At 33.6% G+C, this 24,236-nt stretch overlaps 1 protein-coding gene across 1 annotated transcript in view; it reads right to left on the bottom strand.

The window, feature by feature from the left end:
• The window catches only part of Ten-a (Teneurin-a transmembrane protein), a 105,615-nt gene that overhangs the window by 57,879 nt on the left and 23,500 nt on the right, over window positions 1-24,236 (bottom strand). The window contains 5 exon segments of the mRNA XM_085958669.1: window positions 2,673-2,858; window positions 3,607-3,816; window positions 7,320-7,514; window positions 21,712-22,005; window positions 22,204-22,572. Coding sequence (XP_085814795.1) covers window positions 2,673-2,858; window positions 3,607-3,816; window positions 7,320-7,514; window positions 21,712-22,005; window positions 22,204-22,572 — 1,254 coding nt within the window.

The following is a 24,236-nucleotide window of genomic DNA, read 5'->3' on the forward strand; positions in this document are numbered from 1 at the left end:
TTAAAAAAACGCACATATCAAGGAAATTTTAATGATAGTGGAAAATATTGCACTGTATAGTAGGTAGTCTTTTTTCAGAAGTAGAATTGAAGAAACATAGAATATTTAAACTGTCATCGTTTAGAGTAGATCTAATTTTAGTACTGATCGCTTCTGCTAAAGAAAAATCATTCTGGAGTCCTACACTAGATATCGGAACTGTATGTAAAATTATAGTTCAATAATATAAAACGATATACCTATAATTACATTCAAAAGTAAAAATCATATTATTTATTAGTAACTAATTAGATTTCTACCAGTAAACCGGTTTACTGAAAACCGGCAATGGTTTAAAAATTAGAAATAAAACAACAATCTAAATACTAATGTCCCACCGACTCAAGTGTACCTGAATTTAGTTATCATCGTCAGCAGGGATCCACTGCTGGAAGAAGACTTCCCCTAGCTCCTTCCACTCTTATCAGTCCCTAGTTCTTAGTTGCCAGGTACGTCTACCGAACTTAATGAGTTTATTTATCCAGTGGGGTTTAAGTGACCCTTGGGTACCACTGTATGATGACATTTGAATAACTGTACTTTCACTGAGAGTCAAGCACATTGTCATTTCATCTGCTTAACGACCTCTATCACATCGTTTACTCTTATCTGGCTCCTTGCCCATTGGTTTATTTTGTGGTCTTTCCGCGTTATGGCCAACATACATCGCCACCCATGCCACGCTGCGCTACTGGACATGTTTGTATTTCTATCACATAGCTCGAAGAAGAGACAATCGTTGGACAAATTTAGTTATACAGTGGTATCCAAGAGGTAAAAAACGTCCGGAAGGTAGACCTAGAGGCAGCTGGATCGATGCAATGATAAAGTTATTCGGAAATACGTAGCAACGCAACGCACAGGACCGAGAGAAGTGGAATCAGCTCGGAGAGGCCTTCATCCAGCAGTGGATAGATTCAGGTAACATACATTGGAGTAGATACATTTTGAAGATACTATTCAGGGGCACACATAGTTTGGATCTGCGAGCAATTTTGTCCTTTGCATCAGCATTCATCTATGCGTATTAATTCAATCGGTAGGCTTTGAATACGTGAAAAATATATTGCGCGCGAAATGTTGGTAGAATTATTGATAAAAATACTGAGTATGTTAAGTTAATAAAACGTGTCTCATTATTTCAAGATAGGTATTTCCCCGAAATCAGGTCGCGGAATGCGCATTGGCGTACCCAGATCAAATCTGAGGGATCGCTTTTCAAACCGTAAATGGTAATATCCGCATAACGTAGATATGCCAAACAGCACGCCAAAGCATAGACTTTAATTAAATGCCCGTCTATCAATATCTCCCGTCTCGCTGCTGCGGTCTTATAAACCAGGCCGCCTCTGTCGAAGATTGCGTTTTCAAAGAAAAACAACAACACACTAACTTCTCCCTGATGCTGCATGATACAGATGGGGGAGAAGTTACTTTAAGTCATGCTTTATAATAATTTTATACTGTACAAAAACAAGTACGTTCAAAAGGATATACGAATTTACTAGATTATGCGCGTGTGTGTGTGGTTTTGCATTTTGTTTGCCACGGAATAAAAACTGTTATGCGGTAAGTATTTACATTGGTTTTACACTTTAAGTTAATTAGACTGTATTGAGTAAGAGTACGAGCTCTGATTTTTTTTAAATGTTAGGTTTCGGTGTAAATCAATCAAGTTAATACATTGGATCCATAATTCGGTTCAAGTTCTTATAAAGTATATATACCCACATACGTATTTATATCTGGCTACCTAATTATAAATATACATATTATGGATATTTTATTTTAATTTATTTCAAATGTCAAAAGGATGTATACCATTATGTTTTTATGCATTCAGCCACATTACTAATACACTTTTGTAAGACATTATGTTGGAATGTATAATAAATAACCAGGGAACATAAAATTAACTGACCGGGTGTGGTATTATAATGGGGTACTGATCTCGAGTGTGAACAAATATGTGATAAAATTAAACATGTGTTAAAGAATATGATATTTTCAATAACTGTTTCATAATACGGATTAATGTTTGTTACGTAAACGAAAGACGCAATCAATATTTGAGGACAGTCAGCGCGCGTTGGTCTAGAATAATGCAAACTCTGCCTCAAAACATTGGTCTATGGCGACTGGGTTTTATATTTTTTTTATCTTATTAATCTGTTACGTGATAATAACATTTATTATTAATTACTATTTTTTTGGAAAACTGACTCCAACACGAGTGAATGATTACATTTTTTAACAATGAAACTTTTGGAATATCGTAATTTTTTATGTTGTTCCTGTTCTTACTTACAAAATGTATTGCAAATTATTTGTAAATGAAACTGTTGAATATAAAGTGTAGATTAAAGTATTCGTTGGAAATATTTCTACTGTTGAAACCAGTATTGCTTTATTTAAAAATACAATACTGAAGAAAAAGCAATAAAAACAAATGTATGCCGTTTAATTAATAAATAGGAAAATATAACTTACACTACTTTGTCGATCATTGTAATAACATGAATGATATATGAAAAAGGGATAAAAGAAGAATTAGAAAGAAGGAACAGATTTTCTAAGGTCCTTGGGTTATACAGAAGAATAAAGTAGACATTAAAAATAAAATTAATACTTACGTAAAGTGCAGTGTTTCCCGTTCCATCCTTGAGAGCAGACGCATGTTCCATTTTTGCACTGTCCGTGAGTAGCACATCTGGCGTCGCAAGACTTCTGGTCGCACTTGGTCCCTGTCCATCCTGTGGCACATTTGCAGCGACCCATCGAGCATGATCCATGCGATCCGCATTCTAGGCCGCAAGCAGCTGCGTGAAAAGAAAACAAAGATTGTTAAATAAATTACTAATACTTACTTGTCTTTTCCTTTTGTTACCATCTTCTATCGAAGATTGGCGACCTAATTGCAGTTGGTAGGTACATCTCATAATCCTGGATAAGTCATATCAGATGTCTAGAGTAGCTATAAGTATTCTCTCTTACGCTCCTTTCAGATTATACGGTTTTCACCGTACGGAAAAAAATCGAATGGCGACATTCTTTTAGTGGCGTGAAGAAGACCATGGCCCTTTTCAGATTACTCGGCGACGGTTAAAAACCGAAACAACACCGTACAGCAGCCGTCTATTTCCACTGTATTCACGGCACCTAGACGGCCACCGATGACTCAGTTGTCTACGTGACCTTATATATACTACTGTATATTGTGAAAAGAGCGTGAACTTTACCGTTCGATTTTTTCCGTACGGTTACAACCGTATAGTGTGAAATAACCCTTATTGGTTCGTCTTAAAATAGCATCGTTGGTAAAAGGATCAGCCCAGAATATCTTCATGGTACGCTGATACAGCATTAATCATAAAATTTTTAGTAATATTTCCATTCATTTCTCATAAAAAGATTTATTCAGTGATTCGCTGTTTTTTATCATTTTCACAAAATTCTAACGGAGACTTAAATGTAGGCAATTAAATTTAAAGAATAAGTCAGTAGTGTGATTGGGATATGAATAAAAAGAACTTGTAAATACTTATCTATTGACAAATTGTATCTTACCTTGCGAGCAATCGTCGCCAGTCCAATGCTTATCGCAGACGCACTTCCCGCTGTCCAAGTCGTAGGTTCCGTGTTGCGAGCAACCCGGCAAGCATTTGTACACCTGCCTGTCCACTTCTGCACATGATTCTCCTCTCCATCCTGCTTTGCAGTAACACTTGCCGGAGACGCAGGCACCGTGCCCTGAGCAATCAGGCTCTTGGCAGTCGGCTACAAGAAAAAAATGGAGAATACATTATTATAACATTACATAAAATGCCAAATTTACACGATATGGATTTGAGAATGAGAATGTAGAACGGCAACTAGTGATTAAATAAAAAGGTTTGGGACGATTTATATTTAAATAAAGAACACATTCATAGTGATGTTCGATTGCCTGGAGTTTTCTTTTGTTTGATATAACTAACTAACCATTTAAATATGAACCATATTATTATCTGTGTATTTCTAAAAATAATATGAGGCATGGGAAGTAGTTAAGACTATTTAAGACAAAATTAGACTGCATTGTAAAGAAAATGTATTAAAAATGCATGAATCAGAATCGACTCAATTTTTATTTTATTTTAAATAGGCGAGCCATAATATTAGTAATGGGGTTACTTAGATAGGTCGTAAAAAGTATCATTAAAAAATGCTAAATTGCTCGTCTTTTTACGGTTATATGAGAAGATATTTTTAGACTTTAATGCGATTGGTAAGAGAGATAAATCTACCCTCTGTCCCTCTCGCTCGCGCATTCGCTCCAAATTGAAACGGACAAAACGCCGGGAAATTAGGTTTAAATTTCCATTTAATCTGGCAACACTTACGAAAACAAATTGAGAGCTATTGCCTTGAATGGCAGAAAAAAAACAAAATTCGAATTGGTAGGTAATATAGGAAAGACAATACCACATGAAACAGTACGATAGTTATGTAACATCTTGATTTATACGTAAATAAACGTCCCCACAGTGGCCTAGTTGGTAAGGCGCCCGTCTTTAAAGCTTAATCGCAGGTTTAATCACGAGGCTGGCAAAAAAATGGATGTTGCCTTTTTAATGTATGTTTGATACAGTGCAAGGATTCAATGAGTTGGTGAACTAACAACCATTCCTCGTAAAAAATATGTTAATAATAATACAATCTCTTCTCTTTGGAAATCCATATAGTCTGCTAAGCAAAATTTTTCTTTTACTAAATGTCATTATTTATAAGTACCTATGTATTATTTATTTACCAAATAAGGAAATGTTAAATTTCGACCCATTTTTGATGACATTCATAACAATTATTACATATTGTACATATTGCAACAGCGTTACATGAGCGATATATTATGGCTGCAGGATTTAAATGGAAATAGGCCAAGGATATAAATATGTGTGACTGTAGATTCCAATCCCGGGATCCCGAGCCATTTTCGATACCTATGAATCACGGGATTGATTTTTTTTTCAATTTTTATGGAAAATAAAATAAAAACGAAAATATAACGGAAAAAATACTTATAATAACAAATAACTACATTAGAAATAAACTGAGCATGAATGAAGTTTGATTTATACCCATGTGTAAGTTGCCGATTCATTTAATTTTTTCATATAAATTAATAAAAATGAGAAAGTTTGGAAAAAAACAATGCTTCGCACTATTAACAAAGTAATTCCACCATGATCTCATACTTTTTACGGCAGTTTCATATTTGGCTGACTAATTAGATTTATGAAGCAGAAAGGCCACAAGTACACCATGATTTGCTTTCCTATTTTAAATCTCGCTAGCCCATTCATTAAGTCTTTACTATCAGCAATCTCGTATTAAATTCATATTATTATTTATATTACAATATTATTTACTCCATTAAATTTATGTATTTTCAAGATTGAACGTACACAATATTAACAATAAAAATGTCTTAAATAGTATAAATTATACTCGATTTATTTTTGACCGATTTTATCAATGTTATTTGTAAATATAAAAGAAATTAACAATGGAAAAAATGCCAATCCCGGGATTGTCAAATTGTAATCCTGAAATCCCGGGATCAGAATTTTGGCTCGGGATTGGATTCCCTATGTGTGACTGAATTGAACTGAACAGAAAAATGCGACCGTGTTACCTATGCTTATTTTATCACGAAATATATAGCTGAGAACAAACACCATATTTTTAAAAACAAAAATGGTTTACTATAATCATCAATAATTATTGTTCTTTACGATCTCAGAGTTTTTTGTTAATAGATTATCCCACCTAAGTATGTTACTAGTTTTCCCCGGCTAATTGATTTGCTCAAGAATTTTAGTGCTAATAAAAAAATGGCAACACCGAAATAAAGCCATTCAAATCGAATGTTGCATAGCTTAATCTTTTGTTTTGTGAACCGACAAAAACAAAACAACAAACAAGCAGAAGCAAATAGCTGCCAGAATGGAAAAACATTAGCGCGGGGAAAGCGGATATTGCTATCAGAAAACATCGGGTAACAGTGTTCTAATTGCTTGATCACGTGACTTTGAGAGGCAGCAACGGAAAAAAATATATACGTAAGGTTGGCGCGCCTGCTTTTGCGCGATTAGGATCAAACTTCACACCGTGTATAGGGAAAGGTGTTTAATGAACGGACATATTGTTTTCCTAATAATCGGCCAACGTCAGACCTAAATAATGACATGCCCTTCTAGTTATTACTGATATGAGAGCTATTACAAAACTATTATTGGTATGAGGTCAATAATCAAACGGAGATCAATGCACCGTTCAGATACCTACTTATTTGTAAATAGTAGTAACATGGCGTGTAATAGTGCCCTGTACACTTGAATGAATTTACTGCCAGCAATAGCGTATAAATTAAACTATCGCCGAAAATGCCGATTGTCGCACCAAATTCATTCACGCGTTGCGTGCATTCTAAAGCCGCTAAACTTTTTTGATTCATTCGCGCAGTCTTGCAACTGATACGGCAATAAGTGTTTACATTTGCAGTTTATTTTATTTCGCGACAATACGTACTGGCAGCAGTAAATACATGTATGCGTAAATGGGCTATTCATGTCATTATATTTTTTTGTTTGAGGTAAACCTTCCATGTATTAAGGCTATACTTCAGCTGGGGCACGGTCTAAAATGATCGTGACCACGCGACGCGAAGATTGTGCAAATGACGCGTGCAGAACAAAACATAATTTGTCATAAAAAGTCAACATGCGTCCATTTAATGTTATGATTATTGTTCTATTACTACTAATAACAATATATTCATTGACATGTTTTCTTTTTCAAGTAAATGGGTAACGTTTTTTAGTCATCTTTACACGATTTAAGAATTAATTCTCCCGTCGCCATCACAAAACAAATTGACGTGTTCGCAGCACCCATAGTTGAAAATTATTTGCCGTTTCACTGAAGTACCGTCTTAATAAAATGGGAATCATCCCGGGAAAATGCATTTTATAATGCATTCACTAAATGAAATCCACCTTAGCTGAGTGACAAAGGAACCTACCTATTGTAAACATTTTTTTATGTATTAAGCTTAAATTAAACGTTTTTTAAATGTAATATTGCAAGCAAAAACATATTAAAAGCTGTGCTGCCTACATTAATTTATAGTACACGGGAAGGTCATTAAGTTGTCGTAATCAAATAGCCATAATGACTTTCTCTAGTAGTCTTCTGCAAAAATTTAACCCTAAAATAACCGGAAAGGTTTTACTCACCCTGGTCGCAAGCATCCCCCTTCCATCCCCTGGAACACCTGCACATCCCCTCGACGCACCTCCCGCGCCCTCCGCAGTCAGCTGGCAAGCAATCCCCCCGGGGTACATCGCACTCGGCCCCCTTCCAACCCTCCTCACAGTGACACACTCCTCCTCCGTATTGACCATGTCCCGAACACAGCACCGGACACACGCCTGAAAAAAAACATACATTATTAGTACTGTATCTAATGATTACTATGGGGATTAAACTGGTTCTATATTTAATAATACGTAAAACAAAAATTACCCACTATGTATTTGAATATTTTCCGTTTACAGACATGAAACATTTATGGACCCTCCTAAAATCACATCGCGACAGAATTTTTACAATGATAAATGCAATTGGATAACTTTATATAGAAAGGAACCGATCCACACTAATTATTATTCAAGATTAGATGGATAAATATAGGTACAAACATGATTTTGAAAAAACTTCTCAGAAAATATATAACCAATAGAAAAAATCTATAAAAATACGACACCCAGCAAAAATCGAACTTGCGTCTCCCAGGATTCGCGACCACGCACATCGACCGCAATACTATAGGTATCTTATCTAATTGCAACAAATTCTAACTAATGGCTGTTACAATACTCTCTGAAGCGCTTTCCAAATTGATTTACTATTGGCAATCTGCTTTGTATTTTTAAATCAAAGTAGGTATTAATTACTTTAATTACTAATCGACGTCACGGATCACTCCAAGATTTTTTGTTGTGAGATGCAGGTTCGATTCCTGCTGGGTTTTCTATGGGTAATAGTGTTTTTAAAATTATGTATGTTTAATAAAAAGAATGTTACATTCTTAAAACTTGTGAAATATTCGTATAATAAAAAAAATAGTTAATTGGATAAATACCTATACAGAAAATTTTCTTTAATTCTAAAATATATTTTTAAATGTTTGTACCTAGTATTAAATATATTATTAAGTACCTACCTACATTTTTATAAATAATATAAACGACATGTATATAATGTGAATGCAAGATATAAATAAATAGATTAGAAAATATGTATGTGCACAAACTTTTTCACGTGGGATGGTACTGTTCTGTACTGACAAATCGGCCATGGTTACAAATATAAATTTTATTAATAATCGAAAAAATCATTTTGTAATTCAATCCGTCCACGTGCTAGATGGCTAATGTGACAAACTCCTGAGTAATTATGAAAATTGAACGGCACTTCTTCATATTATGATACCATTTTCTTCGAAAGTTGACGACCAAATGGGCCAGTCGTATTAGTCCCATTTTGTACTGCCGACCAGTCTCCAGTAACCAAGTAAACAGCAACCACTAGGCATAAGAAAGGGAATCAGTATTTACGCACGTGGTTGCGGCGACCAGTCGTTATTTTTATGGCAACCATAATTGACGAAAACCAGTCGACAGTGTGTAAGGGGCATTAGATCACAGACACGTTGGAAATTTACGCGAGATGCGTAGAGGCTGGGGAATGGGACAAATAGACGCCAGGACAATTGGACGCTGCACTGTCGTTAACACGTAAACAAAACGTAGACGATGAATTTTAATCAGTTTCTATCTACTACTTAGTAGTTTTAATTCATTTTACTCTTAACATAATGCTTTTTTTATTGCGGATTAAGAATTACCATGCCTAACGCTTTATATAAAAATACAAAAACTAATTTTTCGTTGAAAATTAAACATATGCACGATTAAATCATTATTTACGTGTGCATATTTAAATTCTCACCAACTATTAAATCATAATATAATAATTTACATATAACTAATTATTTTTAATATTTTTTTTAAAGTACGTATAAGTACCTAACGTCTATTTATTTTAGAATTGCGTGGCGTCCAGTTGTCCCGGCGCCAAAACGTCCTAGACCCTGCCTAATTTCGGAAAATATGGCTGAAATATGAATGCTTGATTTCAGTTTTCTTGGCTCATTGATACCCTATAACCTCATTATATTATTATATTATCAATCTATTAGTCACTGTATATAAATATGAATATGTTTACAAAATATGTATAACGAACAGAAGTGTTTATTTAATATGTAAATATAATATTTTTCAAATAACTTTATGCAATGCAACAAAACGCATCACGATTAATGTATGTGTATATTTATTTATTTTATAAATAATTATTCTAAATTCATTGGACATGTACCGAGGATGCATAAACTATCCACAATAATAAGCTTACATTGAAAACACTAAATGATAACATCTGAAATCTGATTGTTGGTACATATTCCTTTTTGTTGACATGTTTACACGGCCATTGTTGTGTTGAGGTCCGATTTACATACAACATTGTCATTTAAGCAATCGCTCAACCGTGTTAACGACACATTGTGTACTTATAAACGAAAATAATTTTCTTTTCGTGATATAAAAAAATAAGGACCCGAATCAACAATGCGTGAAGTGTAAACAATCAAGACAACATGGTGGAGATGATTGTTTTTTATGAGAAACATTATTTGTTGGGTTGTCTTGTATGAATACATACTACAAGTCAATTATAATTTATTTCTTTGTTGGTAACACTGTGACGAATTCAAATCGTGACTAATCATGCATTATTCTACAAGGGATTTTATGATTACATTCTTGTTATATGTCAAGTTAACACTTTGATTTCTTTTTCGTGGGTAGTAATTACAACTATGGAGAATATTTGTATAATAGTATATTGCATCAACCAGATATCAACAAACGAAATAAGGACTCAGGAGTAAATAATGTTAAGTGACAAATGCTCAAACAGCTATATGTACAGGCTACTGATTTTCTAATTTATTTTTGTATTTAACATAGCTTTGGTGAACCAAAAGCGATCCTCATCAAATGCACTTAAATCTAGCGGGTCTACAACTACTTCTAACTCCGAAAATAACTGTCAATTAATTGATGGTCGTAATTTAAGAGAAATTCAAAAATTACGAGTAGCACAACGTGGCATGGAGAGGTGCATGTTGGACATAACGCGGAAAGATTGTGATCTACATTGTGAAATAAATCTATTGACAAGGAAGTATGCAAGAGTACGCTGTCTGATAGAGGTCGCTAAGCAGATTAAATGGCAATGGGCTGGACAAGTTCCGTTATACAGTGGTAAGTACACGAGGGGCACTAAACGCCCGCACGGACGCCTCAAAACCCGCTGGATAGACGAGCTTATAAAGTTTGGTAGATGTACGTGATAAAGAAGAACTAGGGACCGATAGAAGTTGAGGGAGCTAGAGGAAGCCTTTATCTAGCACTAGCAGCGGATCGACTCCGACTGTTGATGATGTTTCAATATAGGTAAATAAAAGGATCAACATAGTTTTATGCTTAAATAATGCTCGTTGTTAAAAATATGAAATCCTTTTTTTTTAAATCTAGATGTATCACTATCTCTGTTCGAGAGCATTATTTAGTCACGAGCCCTTCATTATACCACGAAAGTAAAATGAAATAAATAAATCATAATAATTTTAAGATTGATATTTTTTCCATCACGATGTCATGACAAGGCTCATCGTTAGTTGTGGATAGAAATAATCGACTTAGTACTTACGTCTAATTCTCTAATATATTGAAATCTATAAAAGAACTTATACATGTATTTCGATCTCTGATGATTATACACATCCACAGAAAATCCTAAAATTAAATTAGTAACACGTCAAATACTTAAATGGGAATTTTGCAACATGATCCGTATTGTACTTTATGTACCTACAATTTATTTATAAACCACATGAAATATAACGTAAAATGAATAATATACTATTATTTAAGGCATTTAAGCGATCATTTGGGAAACAGTGAAATTTTATGTCAATGAGCGGAGTCGTTAAAGAGGGCCATTTTATTCGTCATACGCTGCATCTATTAGAAAGTCTATTGTTTAATGAATTACAATGAATTTTAATTAATTTTGAGGAGAGTAGGTACATATAGCTATATATAGATAAGTGTTTAAACATGATAAAACATCCCTAATATCTATTTCTGAGAGAGCATCAGATCGGCGGCTAATAATATAAATTTCATGTAGTAATAGACAATTTGCCAGATAGTGCAGGATCCCATAGATTTTTCGTATACATAATATGCGGAACGCATTCTGACAATTGGAATAGGTTTTAGGGGTCACAAAGATATATTATAATGTCGATATTGCCAGGCGATATTAGTGGTAAATTTTTTTTTATTGATGTTTTAATTTTTTTTCTTATAACCCACCAAAAATTGTTCTGTGTTCTTCAATGAAACCAAGACCGAATCAGGGATAATTGAAAATGCAATAATTGTACCATGCCATCGGCATCGGAATGTAAGTCTATGGGATCCTGCACTAAGAGACACGAAGTTAAGTACAATGCTGTTGTTTAATTTGAAAGTTACTAGTTGATTAAAGTGTCTGTCTCTGATAAGCTTTTTAGGGGATGAAGTAATAATGTGACAAATTTGAAATGAACTTAAAACTCCACGTGCCAGAAAATAAAGATTTTTTACTATTTTTGTGAGCCCTACAGTTTATTTTCACATAGAATGTATAATGCGTCAATGACATTGAAATACTTTACGAAGTGGTTGTTGGCGAATTTACAATCTGCCTGTAAAGTCGCCCAGTGTCATTATCGAACAAGCTAACAAGCAGATTGTAAACAATCTGCCGAGAAAAGTTAAAAGCCGGTCAACTTTACACGCTACACGCGTCTGCGCAGTAGAGCGTAGTAGCGACCTCCCGGTAAAAAACGAACTACGTTCTGTTAAAATAGTCGCTAGCTTGTTCGCTTCTCAGCGAATGGAAAGTTTTGTGTGTCATCATCATAATTGCAGTAGCTGAATCGCCCGCTATTAAATTCGCCAACAAACAGCTCGTAAAGTAGCTCAATGTAATTGACGCTTAATATCTATTTCTGAGAGAGTATCAGATCTGCGGCTGATAATTTAATTTTCATGTAGTAATAGACAATTTGCCAGAGACACGACGTTAAGTACAATACGGTTGTTTAATTTGAAAGTTACCAGTTGATTAAAGTGTCTGTCTCTGATAAGCATTTTAGGGGATGGAGTAATAATGTGACCAATTTGAAATGAATTTAAGACCCCACGTGCCAGAAAATAAAGAATTTTTACTATTTTTGTGAGTCCTACATTTTATTTTCACATAGAATATATTAATACCATTAAATAGTATCATTAAAAATGTCATGGTTTTAAAATTGAGAATAAAACCATCTTTTGGTAGGTATATGAGATGTCCGTGGTTATAGCACTTTTTTCAAAATATCCTTTTGTCAAGGTGCGCATAGTAAATTTAAATTGATTACATTATAAAGTAAACTATATCCAGTAAATCTTCCATTGGAGTTTGTAATTGAATTGTAGTTTTACAGAAATTAATACGTTATGTATAGTAATATACATTATAACCAACAAATCAAACTAACGTGGACCTGACAAGCCCCAGAATTTGTACTCATCCTATAGGATGTAGAGATAATCTTTTATATATTATTATCCTAAGAGATTTTGGAAAATTCACTAACAGCTCATTTAAGCGACATTTTATTGTTATTTTTACATCTTCACTTCGAAATGTGCGCTACCGATTCATCTACCGTTTGAATTGACCACATTTCAGAAAATTTCAATGATTTTACAGGTACGTGACGTTTATATCCGATATTTTCTTACATACCGTATACGATACGCCATATTTCATGTAACGTACAGCAGAATGACGTCTTCATCGCTTAAGACCTTCTAATCCTTTATTTGACAAACAAATTCGATTATTTTTATTCAAATATCGTAATGTAGGCATTGGCGCACTTTTTTCCGGTGAAAAAACTATAATCTTGCTACAATTCACTGCGTAAATAAAAATCTGACAGGTGTGTCCGCCACTGTCCGTCATATCATAGATAACGTGATATTCCAAATTTGATTTTTTTAAATACTTCTTTGTGGCTGTTCACCCACTATTTTTCTTATTGAATAATTACCTAGGCTACTAATTTCCATACTAAAAAGTTGCCATTGCAAACAATGAAAGAAATTAATACGAATTGATATAGTTATCAAAATGTGTGATATTGTATAATATCTACCTATTTTTTTCGTCCCTATCATCATCAATCTTGACCTATACACTGCTGGATGAAGGCCTCCTCAGCCTTATTCTACTCCTTACTTACACATGAATTGTTATATTTATCAAAATCAGTGATATAATATTATTATCTACCTATCTATATATAATGCCATTATTATCACGAGCCTCAATAAATACACTGCTGGATGAAGGCCTCTCTACGTTGATTGTATTCTTGACAGTATTGAATTTCTAATGTTATTTATCTACATATTCATATCGTCATCATAATCATCATCATCATCATCAACTAGGATCAATCCACTACTGGATGAAGGGTTCCGCAACCTGATTCTACTACTATCGGTTTAACGAATTTGTGATATTATACCTATTTCTATCATTCTTATGTCATCGACCTGAACCAATCCACTGCTGGATAATGGCCTCCCTAGCTCGGTTCTACTCCTTTCTGTCATATGAATTGCTGTATTTATCAAAATCGGTGATATTATATTTAAAAACATATTCATATCGTCATCATCATAATCAACCAGGATCCATCCACTGCTTAATAAAGACCTCCCTAGCCTGATTCTACTCCTTTTGTCATATGAATGTATGTATTTATCAAAATCTGTGATATTATATGTATCTACACATTCATATTGTCATCATCATCATCATCATTATCATATACCTGAACCAATCCACTGCTTAATAAAGACCCCCTTAGCCTAATTCTCCTCCTTTCTGTCATATGAATTTCTGTATTTATCAAAATCGGTGATATTATATTTATCTACATATTCATATCGTCATCATCATCATCATCATCGACCTGAACCAATCCACTGCTTAATAAAGACCTCCCTAGCCAGATTCTACTCCTTTCTGTCATATGAATTTCTGTATTTATCAAAATCGGTGATATTATATTTATTTACATATTCATATCGTCATCATCATCATCATTGACCTGAACCAATCCACTACTTAAAGACCTCCTTAGCCTGATTCTACTCCTTTCTGTCATATGCATTGCTGTATTTATCAAAATCGGTGATATTATATTTATCTGCATATTCATATGGTCATTATCATTTTCATCATCATTGACCTGAACCAATCCACTGCTTAATAAAGACCTCCCTAGCCAGATTCTACTCCTTTCTGTCATATGAATTGCTGTATTTATCAAAATCGGTGATATTATATTTATCTACATATTCATATCGTCATCATCATCATCATCGACCTAAACCAATCCACTGCTTAATAAAGACCTCCCTAGCTTGATTCTACTCCTTTCTGTCATATGAATTGCTGTATTTATCAAAATCGGTGATATTATATTTATTTACATATTCATATCGTCATTATCATCATTATCATCATCATCATCATCGACCTGAAACAATCCACTGCTTAATAAAGACCTCGCTAGCCTGATTCTACTCTTTTCTGTCATATGAATTTCTGTATTTATCAAAATCGGTGATATTATATTTATTTACATATTCATATCGTCATCATCATCATCATCGACCTAAACCAATCCACTACTTAAAGACCTCCTTAGCCTGATTCTACTCCTTTCTGTGATATGAATTTCTGTATTTATCAAAATCGGTGATATTACATTTATCTACATATTCATATCGTCATCATCATCAACCAGGATCAATTCACTGCTGGATGAAGAGTTCCGCAACCTGATTCTACTACTATATTATACCTATTTCTATCGTCCTTATCATCATTGACCTGAACCCATCTATTGCTGGATAAAGGCCTCCCATGCCTGATTCTACTCCTTTCTGTCATTTGAATTGCTGTATTTATCAAAATCGGTGATAATATATTATATCTATTTATATTTCCATTATCATTATGAACCTGAATCAATCCACCGGTGGATGAAGGCCTCTCTAAGTTGTTTGAATTTCTGTCGGTCATATGAATTACTATATTTATCAAAATTGCTGATATTATATTTTCCCATTCATAATATCGTCATTATCATCATCAACCAAGATTAATCCACTGCTGGATGAAGGTTATCCCAACCTAATTCTACTCTTCTTGGTCATATAAACTGCAATATTTTTTTAAATTTGTGATTTTATATACCTACCCATTTATATCGTCATTATCGTCATCAACCTGTATCAATCCACTGCTGGATGAAGGCCTTTTTAAGCTGATTCCACATCTTTAGGTCTTATAAATTCCTATTCTTATCAGATATAATATGTATTACTTCATTATTTATCAACATTTGTCTCGATATGAATGTCCCGCACTATTATTGAAACTATATTATTTAAGGTTAATTTTTAAAACAAAATATGATTTTTAAAATATTATTCTGTGGCTCCAAGCATTTATTTTTTATAGACAATGAAACAAAATAATGTTTAAATTTATTTTTTATGCTGCTAACCTTTTTCTATTATGTAAATGGGACCCGAAAGAGATTAATATTCGCGTTATATTGGATCGCTATTTATGATAATCACGATTGAGATGTATAACTATTTATCATATTTAAATGCACATACCTACACATATATTGTATTAAAATTAAAATGACAGTGGTAGCAATCGGCGATTGCCAGCTGTTTTGCTAGGCTTAGCAGCCTGAAATGGTGTCAGATGATATTGAGAAGGCCAGACTCCAGAATAGACAACGCACATGACTCCAAATTTGTATTTGCAGTGACGACATGCATATCGTAAAACTGACAAATCAGATAAATTTTCAATTGTCTGACGTGAATGAAAATCCATCCCGAAGGGAAAACTATGGCGCCGTCTATACACACTTTACAATTATTATAATAAAATCCAACACCAAGTCACTATGATGAAAAGCTGTCTGCAAGACTTAGCGAGACAGACTGGCGAGAGCCAGCTGGCTCAGCTAGTTATTTAATTAATGCTCAATTTTATACGTCTTTTGTGTTCTTTTTTTAAAATTATGTTGTATAAATTTACAGCAGACATACAAAAGAGATTTTTATGACACCTATTAAAATAAAAGATGACAAAAAAAACTTTTTGAGCTTTTAACGTATTATCAAGAAACAAGATTTGTCCGGTTGATACCCACTTGATTGAATAGAGTTTTTATTATAAAGAGAGACTGTCGTGTTGTCTTGTTCACACTTTTTACGGTGATAGAGTAATAAAAATCATTGAATCAAGCTGAGTAATAAAAATCATCGAATAAAAAGTTTATGGCTGTAGATTTTGTGAGCGAACATGGGTACCTTCCAATAAAATAAATTAACAAAGATCCATGAAAATGCCAGTCCTGTCTTGGCAAGTATTTATACGAGCGTATTTTTGTAAGAGATTGTCCTTTACAAACATGTTTTAATTGAATTTATGAGGAAAAAATAAAGAATAATAATTGGCAATAAAATGAACATTTTTAGGGACAATGTAATTTTATATGAAAATAAAAAAATCATTCGTATTACAGTAATTGTTTAATTATAAAATAAGTAAGCACTTATCGTTTAAAAGTGCTTCTTTTATACCCATGTATTATGTAGTTTAGTATTATTGTAGAATTTTGAAGAAAATATTGCTGTTAAGTTCTTTAAGTATAGGCTTGCCATACGTTAGGTTAAGTTAGATTTATATAAATAAAACACATGCCGTGAAGCCCAATGACTATAGTGTAATGAAACAATAGTTATAGTTCGTCATAAGTGAACCAATTACAAGCACCCAAGCTTTGAAAAAATCACATAAACTTGTTGTGACCTCACCGGGATTGAGACCCCGGATGAAAGACACTGGACTACGAGGGTCACTTAGTACTAGCCATGTCATAGAAAACTTCAAACATGTATTACAATTCCCATGTGTGATTAATTACACATTGATAACGAAATAAAATTAGCATAATATGTGGATACTAGGTTTTTGTACTAAGTATTTAAAAATCCGCACATATAACAGCTTAGGTACAGCTTAGATGAAAATGGATTGTTAAGTACATACTTTTAAATACAGTGATACGAGAAATAAACTTTTTTAATGATGAAGCTACAGTGTGTTTCTCTTAAAATCATATCGGATTTATAATTATATCACATAAGCGTTAGTGCAATTTTTCGCTGAGGTCAATCAATAAAATTTATGACAAAATACGCGCATAAAAATGCTTCTCTGAGGAAAGTATGTGAGATAATCGTGATTGGGATATGGGTTTTAATGTTGGCAACATAAAATGTATGTTATTTTGAATTCGGAATTTTATTTGACAGTTGTAAATAAATTAATACTGTACATAAATACGCTATAAATTTCATGCTCAAAATAGCACTCCTGTTTCCACATAAAGCTACCATCTAAAGAAAATCCCGGATTATAACGTCAATAAAAACGAAATTTCGCTTCAATCGACGTGGCTTATTCGAGTTTGGCGCTAAAGGATGCCGATTTATCGATACGGCCGACCGTATTTCCGTCAGGTGACATCCCTTAGGCTTATATTTCGGGCTCACAATTCATCCTCGGATAATTTGTCTCCGGGATTCGTCCCATGTAATATCAACACCATAAATCGACGGAGGAAAGGGTTGCTATGGAAAATGACTTGGGCGCCTTGAACGTTTTTCGTTTGAAATCGTATTCACTTATTTTTATACAATGGAAAATTAGTTTAATTAAAGTAGAATATATATTTTCAATGCCGATTAACGATTAGGTAACAATTTAACAAAAGATTTATTAATTAACTATTTATTTTTATTCAACGAATAATTCAAAAGATTTATGAATGTAACATTCTAATTATTGAACATACATAATTTTGAAAACTTATTTGATGGCACCATAAAGGTTGACTTATTTTTTATTAACTATATTATAATATTTGTGGGCGTGTTGAATAGGTTAAATTTATAATTGTATATATTATCATGTTTCTTTAATATTTATACATGCTGTCTTTTCTACTTTCTTGTTATATTAGTTGTTATTTGTAATTAATATATTTTTATATATTTGTATTCATTATGTATTATGGCGCATTGGCCAATCGCTGTAATGCCGTAATACTCTTTTTCTAAATAAATAAATAAACTTCTGAGAAAATATATTAAAACCAATCGAAAATATCTTTTTGAAAAAAGTAAGACACCCCGCAGGAATCGAACCTGCTTCTCTCGGGTTTCGCGCCGATGCACATAGATCACGATGCTAAAGGCGTCATACTTAATTGCGACGAATTTTAACTAATGGCTCTTAATACTCTCTGTAGCGTTTTCCAAGTTGAGCTACTATTGGCGATCGGCTTTTGTTTACAAAATTATGTATGTTCAAAAGATTTATTCAATTCTAATTCAAATAACTTGCCGAAATTTCATAATAATTAAGGATACAATATTAGCTATCGAATTAAATTGGTACAAGTGTACAGGTGACCAAGTTAAGTAAATTTGGTAATTAATCACTTTTCCTGAGAACAGTTTTCAGTTATAATATACACTGCTATGCATTTAAAACACAGCCCCTAAGGCCTAAATTAAGGAAAATTCAATCATTAATCTGATTTCGAGGCGATCGATTTCTGAATTACCATTTATTATAATATGTTGGTTGGTAGATTCGATTCATTCAACTGCATATAGTTTAATTTTCAATATTTGGAGACAAACTGTCCCACAATCCGTACTTATACGGCACGCCAGTGGCAGGCCGTGTGGGTTCAATTAGCCAAATTAGAATTTACAGCGCGTAGTTGGTAGCGGCATTGAGCAGTGGCGTGTACTGTATCACTGTGACGACACAGGGGGGCAAAAAGTCTCCGAAATGGATTCGAATAAACCCACGCCTACGGGGAACGTTTTTTTACGCGTAAAAAACGGAAAGAAGAGCTTTAAAAGTTGTCCAAGCTAATAAAATATTCCGATTTTATAGGCGCAAGGATAGTACTAAAAAGTGTTTTTTTAAACCCACTCTTGAAGTACACGTAGAAGTTTTTAGCTATTTCAAATGACTTTTGTTTTCTCGTAAATTAAATGAATTGGTAATTTTGTACATTTTTTAAAGCAAGGAATTGTTTTACTACAAAGTTAAATACCTACTTACATTATTTTCCAACACCCTTATATAGGCTTTTAATTTTCTAATTAAGAAGAAGTCAAATTACATTACTAGTATGCAATTTGTTGTATGTCAACTTTATTCAGGGGTTAAAGTAACTTTTTATATCATAGAGTAGGTACTGTGTAGAATGCCATGGATATCAGCATGAGTGTATGTAAAATGTCTTAATAGGTAATATTAGTTATTGTAAATAATATCAATATATTATTATAACCACATAACAGCTGATTAATAAAATAGAAATCCAAAGCAAGTCGCCATATGACAAGACTTTGATGCCAGATTTGGTTAATGACTTAAAGACTTTCGGAATGTCTTCTAATATTACCAATATTGAATACATTACCATGTCATCTTCTTAACGACCTCTGTCACACCGAGTACCTACTCTTATCTGTATTCTAATGTATTGGTATATTTTGTGGTCTTTTTGCGTTATTCCTAACATGCATCTTTCCATGTCTCGTTGCGCTGCTCGCAATTTATGGAATTTTCTTACATTTAAGGTACATGATTCAAATGCACATGTGAGTACTGGTAACACACATTGATTGAACACTTTACGCTTAATGGATTGTTTACAGTAGTGCGTACTAATGATTCACACTAAGTCCGTGTAACCACGCCTTAAGACACAACGACAGATGTTTATTTATTATACCATTTGAATTTTTATTATACCATAAGTGTGGCTTCAGAGACAGCGTTTTGCACTACTATCGAGAGTAGTTTATCATATTTATGTATTGAGATATTATAATTGTTACAATAAGTTAGCCGTCAAAACTGTCTATCTCGCTCTAAAAGTTAACACAGCCAAGAGAGGTGCTGTTAAAACAAAGCACTTATTGTAATAATTAGAACTAACTTATTGTAATAATTATAATACCTCATTAAATAAATATGATAAACAACCCTAGATAGCGACCGATAGCAGTCTTGTGTATAGAATAGATGCGCTGAAATATTATGACGTTTCGTGCAAAGACGTGACCATAGCCGACCATAGTGGCATTAGCTATGAGTAAGGATTATTTTTCTTGGAGAAAATATTTGTTTGCTTTGTGAATTCCCTCCTTTTTTATGTGACTAGTTGTCAAAACTGTTTTCTAAATGTTTGAATATTTTGTTTTGATATGAATTATGTCTAACGCGATGTGCGACTAATTCCCACACTTGTTATTGTTGCAATGTCCCGCTACTGGGAAACAGGGACTTAACGTACATACCAATAGGTAAACGGGGGTAAATTTGACATCGGGGCAAAAAGGGGCGGTCTTCAAATCTGATAAAACGCTTTGCCGCTGGCAGGGCGATAATGTTAATTTAATCAGCTTACAAATAAAAAAAAGTAACGCGAACAGCTAATTGATCAAACAGGACACGAGTCAACATACGCATGTGTTTTGATTTGGTTACGATAGAGCATTATTTGGCTTATTTTATTAGGTGGAATAGATTTTATTCTATCACACATTGTCATGGTAGGTAATGATTTATTTATTTATTTAGTATAATCTTTCTTTATAGTATATTTGTATAGACATGAGATATTTTCGCCTGCGGTGCTGACAATTTTTATCAGCACAATCTTTAGTATTTGTACATATGAAATAAGTTTAAAAACTGTTATTGAATAATTTGTCCATCCAATGTAGGCATAATCAGGGAACACAAAAGTTAGGGAAGTATGTTACTATCTGGATGTGGCTATAAGAAGGTACAATTGTCCAGTGTGGAGAAATATGGAATTAACTTAAACACATGCTATTTTATTATTTACATCGGTTACATAATATACCTACATTAAAGTTTGTGACGTAAACGAACATTATGTATGAACATTGACAAACAGTACCTAGTTTAGTTAGTAACATAAACACTAATACCCAGGCTTTGAGACAATCACATAAATATATTGTGACCTCACAGGAAATCGAGCCCGGAGTCCCCATATGACAGACCAACTCCTTACGTATTGGAATACGAAAACCGATTACGGTATGGAAATATAAATGTGTATGTAGGTAGTGTAAATCTAGTACCTATCTGCAAAGCAACTAAAGTTGGACCCCATCATTTGTATTAAAATACATATACTAAGTATATAAATATAATACTCACTTTTTGAACAGTCCGTGCCTTGGAATCCATCAATGCAGTCGCACTTTCCCAAGTAACATGATCCTCTCCCAGAGCAGTCGTTTGGACAAGAGTTGCTCACTCCTTCAGCTTCAGAAACAATCAGCTCAATAAAATGCGGCTGAAGTTCGTCGTTGTAAACAGAAAGAAACCACCGTCCCGTGTCCAGATACTGCAGCAAGCTAACATTCACCATCATGCTCTCTGGCATGGCTGACCTCTTCGCGATCATGTGCTGGTCGATGGTGAATTGAAGATCAACGGTCGGGCGAGGCTCTACGATAGCAGGTCCGTCAAAAGGCATATCTTCTACATCTTTAGTCGAGAACGTTGCATGACTGTGCGGTGGAACATAGAAGGGACCTCTTTGTTCACCGTCAGACAAAATTCTATCAGTTCCATCGTAGTTCAGTAAAATGCTATTCAGTACGTCAGTTTTTGTGCTTCTACTTCTGTTCGGTTCTCTGTTAATACTGTGGTTTTCATGGTGATCATTTTCGTGTGTGTTACGTCTTCTTCTTCTAAGTCTATGGTCGACTCTTCCACCTCTGACGAACTCTGCAAAGTCATACTGCGTCACACTCGGAGCAACGTTTCTTCTGCCGTACACAGCAAAGTTGGCGCCCCAAGGCAGGGTGAAGTTTAGTCTAACGTACGCTGGTTGTTTGTTCCGGAATTCAGAGTTCCAGAACTGGAACGGTGGTATTGTTGCGCTGTGCAAGACGTCAAAGTCTCGAAGCTCCAGCGTCGGCGGCCATTGTTGGGCTTGTGTCTGCTCTAAGGGAAGATGCGGAGCGGATAGTGTCGTCGCCAACTTCTCCGCTGCTGCAGTTGCGGCTGATTCTGTGGAAAATATATATCATGAAATATGTAAGCATGTATATTTACAGCGAAATTAGTCATGACAAAGATAAGTAAATTTTTCTCACAGTTGATAATTAAACGCTCAAGCCAGGGAACACAAAATGAATGGAAACTTGCTTACATTATCCGGTGTAGTAAAACTGGGTACAGATCTCGGATGTGGAAATATATGGGATAAACTTAAATACGTGTTAAAAATATGTTATTTTCAATCGTTTGTCTCATACTATAAAATAAAGTTTGTCACGTCAACATTTTCGGACAATCGGGTGGCTTTGTGTCTTTCGGTTTTATAGCTTAAAATAATAGAGTGGACCCTGCTTCAAAAGTAGCCATTCATTTCGTTAGATACATAGTACAGTGTTTGTCTGCAAAGACACAACACTATCAAATACTAAATTCACAAGATAACTTAATCAATATTATCTAATTATTATTATATATTAATACCATAATGTAAAACTATATTGGAAGTGCATTTAAGTAAAAACTATAAGTTATAGTATTAATAATTTCTCCCTTCCTATCAGATAACAAATATCGATAATAAATATTTAATTTAAAATAAATTCGAAATAACTCTTCACTAATTTATATCTAATGCATATAAATAAAATGTATCATGGGGTGATAAAAGACTGTACACACACAAGTTGACAACATAATAAGAGCAGCAACACTGCTCAACTTGCCCATTAAATCTCGGTAAAAAGTAATAAAAAAATAGGCTGATGTTAGTGCAACAATATGTTAACAAAATGAATCAAAAAGAAAGTTTATCAGAAATCGGTATAGACAAGCATCGCAGGAGGTCGCAATCATTGATCGATATAATAATAATTGCATTATGCATTCAATGTTAAAATATCTGAATCTACTCATAAAAATCAAAGTCAAAATGCAAATAATTCTGATAGTCAAGCAAAAGAAATTAAAATCGAATCCAAAATATGCAAACTTTATCTGTCGTAAAAATTCAAAATTTGAATTGGCCAGAAAGGTGATTTGAACAATCAAACGTTGTATTTTTTTATAGGTTCATATTACATTGATAATTAGTTGGGGCCAAGTAGGAAAAGTATATCAAACATACGTAATATTTTGACTTAATACATACCTATAGATATAATATATTCAATACTGAATGTATCAATGCAATAAAGCTTCTGCGACACAACAAAAAAAACATGAAATATGGGTTTATAAGAAGTGAAACGAAAACATAAATTGTTAATGATAAATTTAATTTAGCAAAAATAATCCTAATTGTTTCGGCTTGTTAAGTAAGAATTACTATATTTTAAGTATCATCATATTAACATGTTATAATGATCCACGTTTCCAACCGTTACATTTTATTAATATACAGATGACAATACGAGTAAATGATGCAATAATTCAGGCAGTTTAACTTGACTTTATGGCTTATTCAAAGACATCATTAACCATATGCTTCCTCTCATATAACGGGATTTCTCTTTGAATGAAAAAATCACAAAAGTTTCTTTATATCGACTCCCAGATGACAATATTATTGAAGTGACAATAGCAAGCTAAAGGTTGAATTCGTGTACTTAAATTGAATGCTATTGTGTTCAGCTTATAACATGAATATATATGACATATAATATATGAATATTTCT

Source organism: Rhyacophila brunnea, unplaced genomic scaffold, assembly GCF_057557595.1.
Source record: "Rhyacophila brunnea isolate RB1 unplaced genomic scaffold, BYU_Rbru_1.0 scaffold_8, whole genome shotgun sequence".
NCBI classification, from domain to species: Eukaryota; Metazoa; Arthropoda; class Insecta; order Trichoptera; family Rhyacophilidae; genus Rhyacophila; species Rhyacophila brunnea.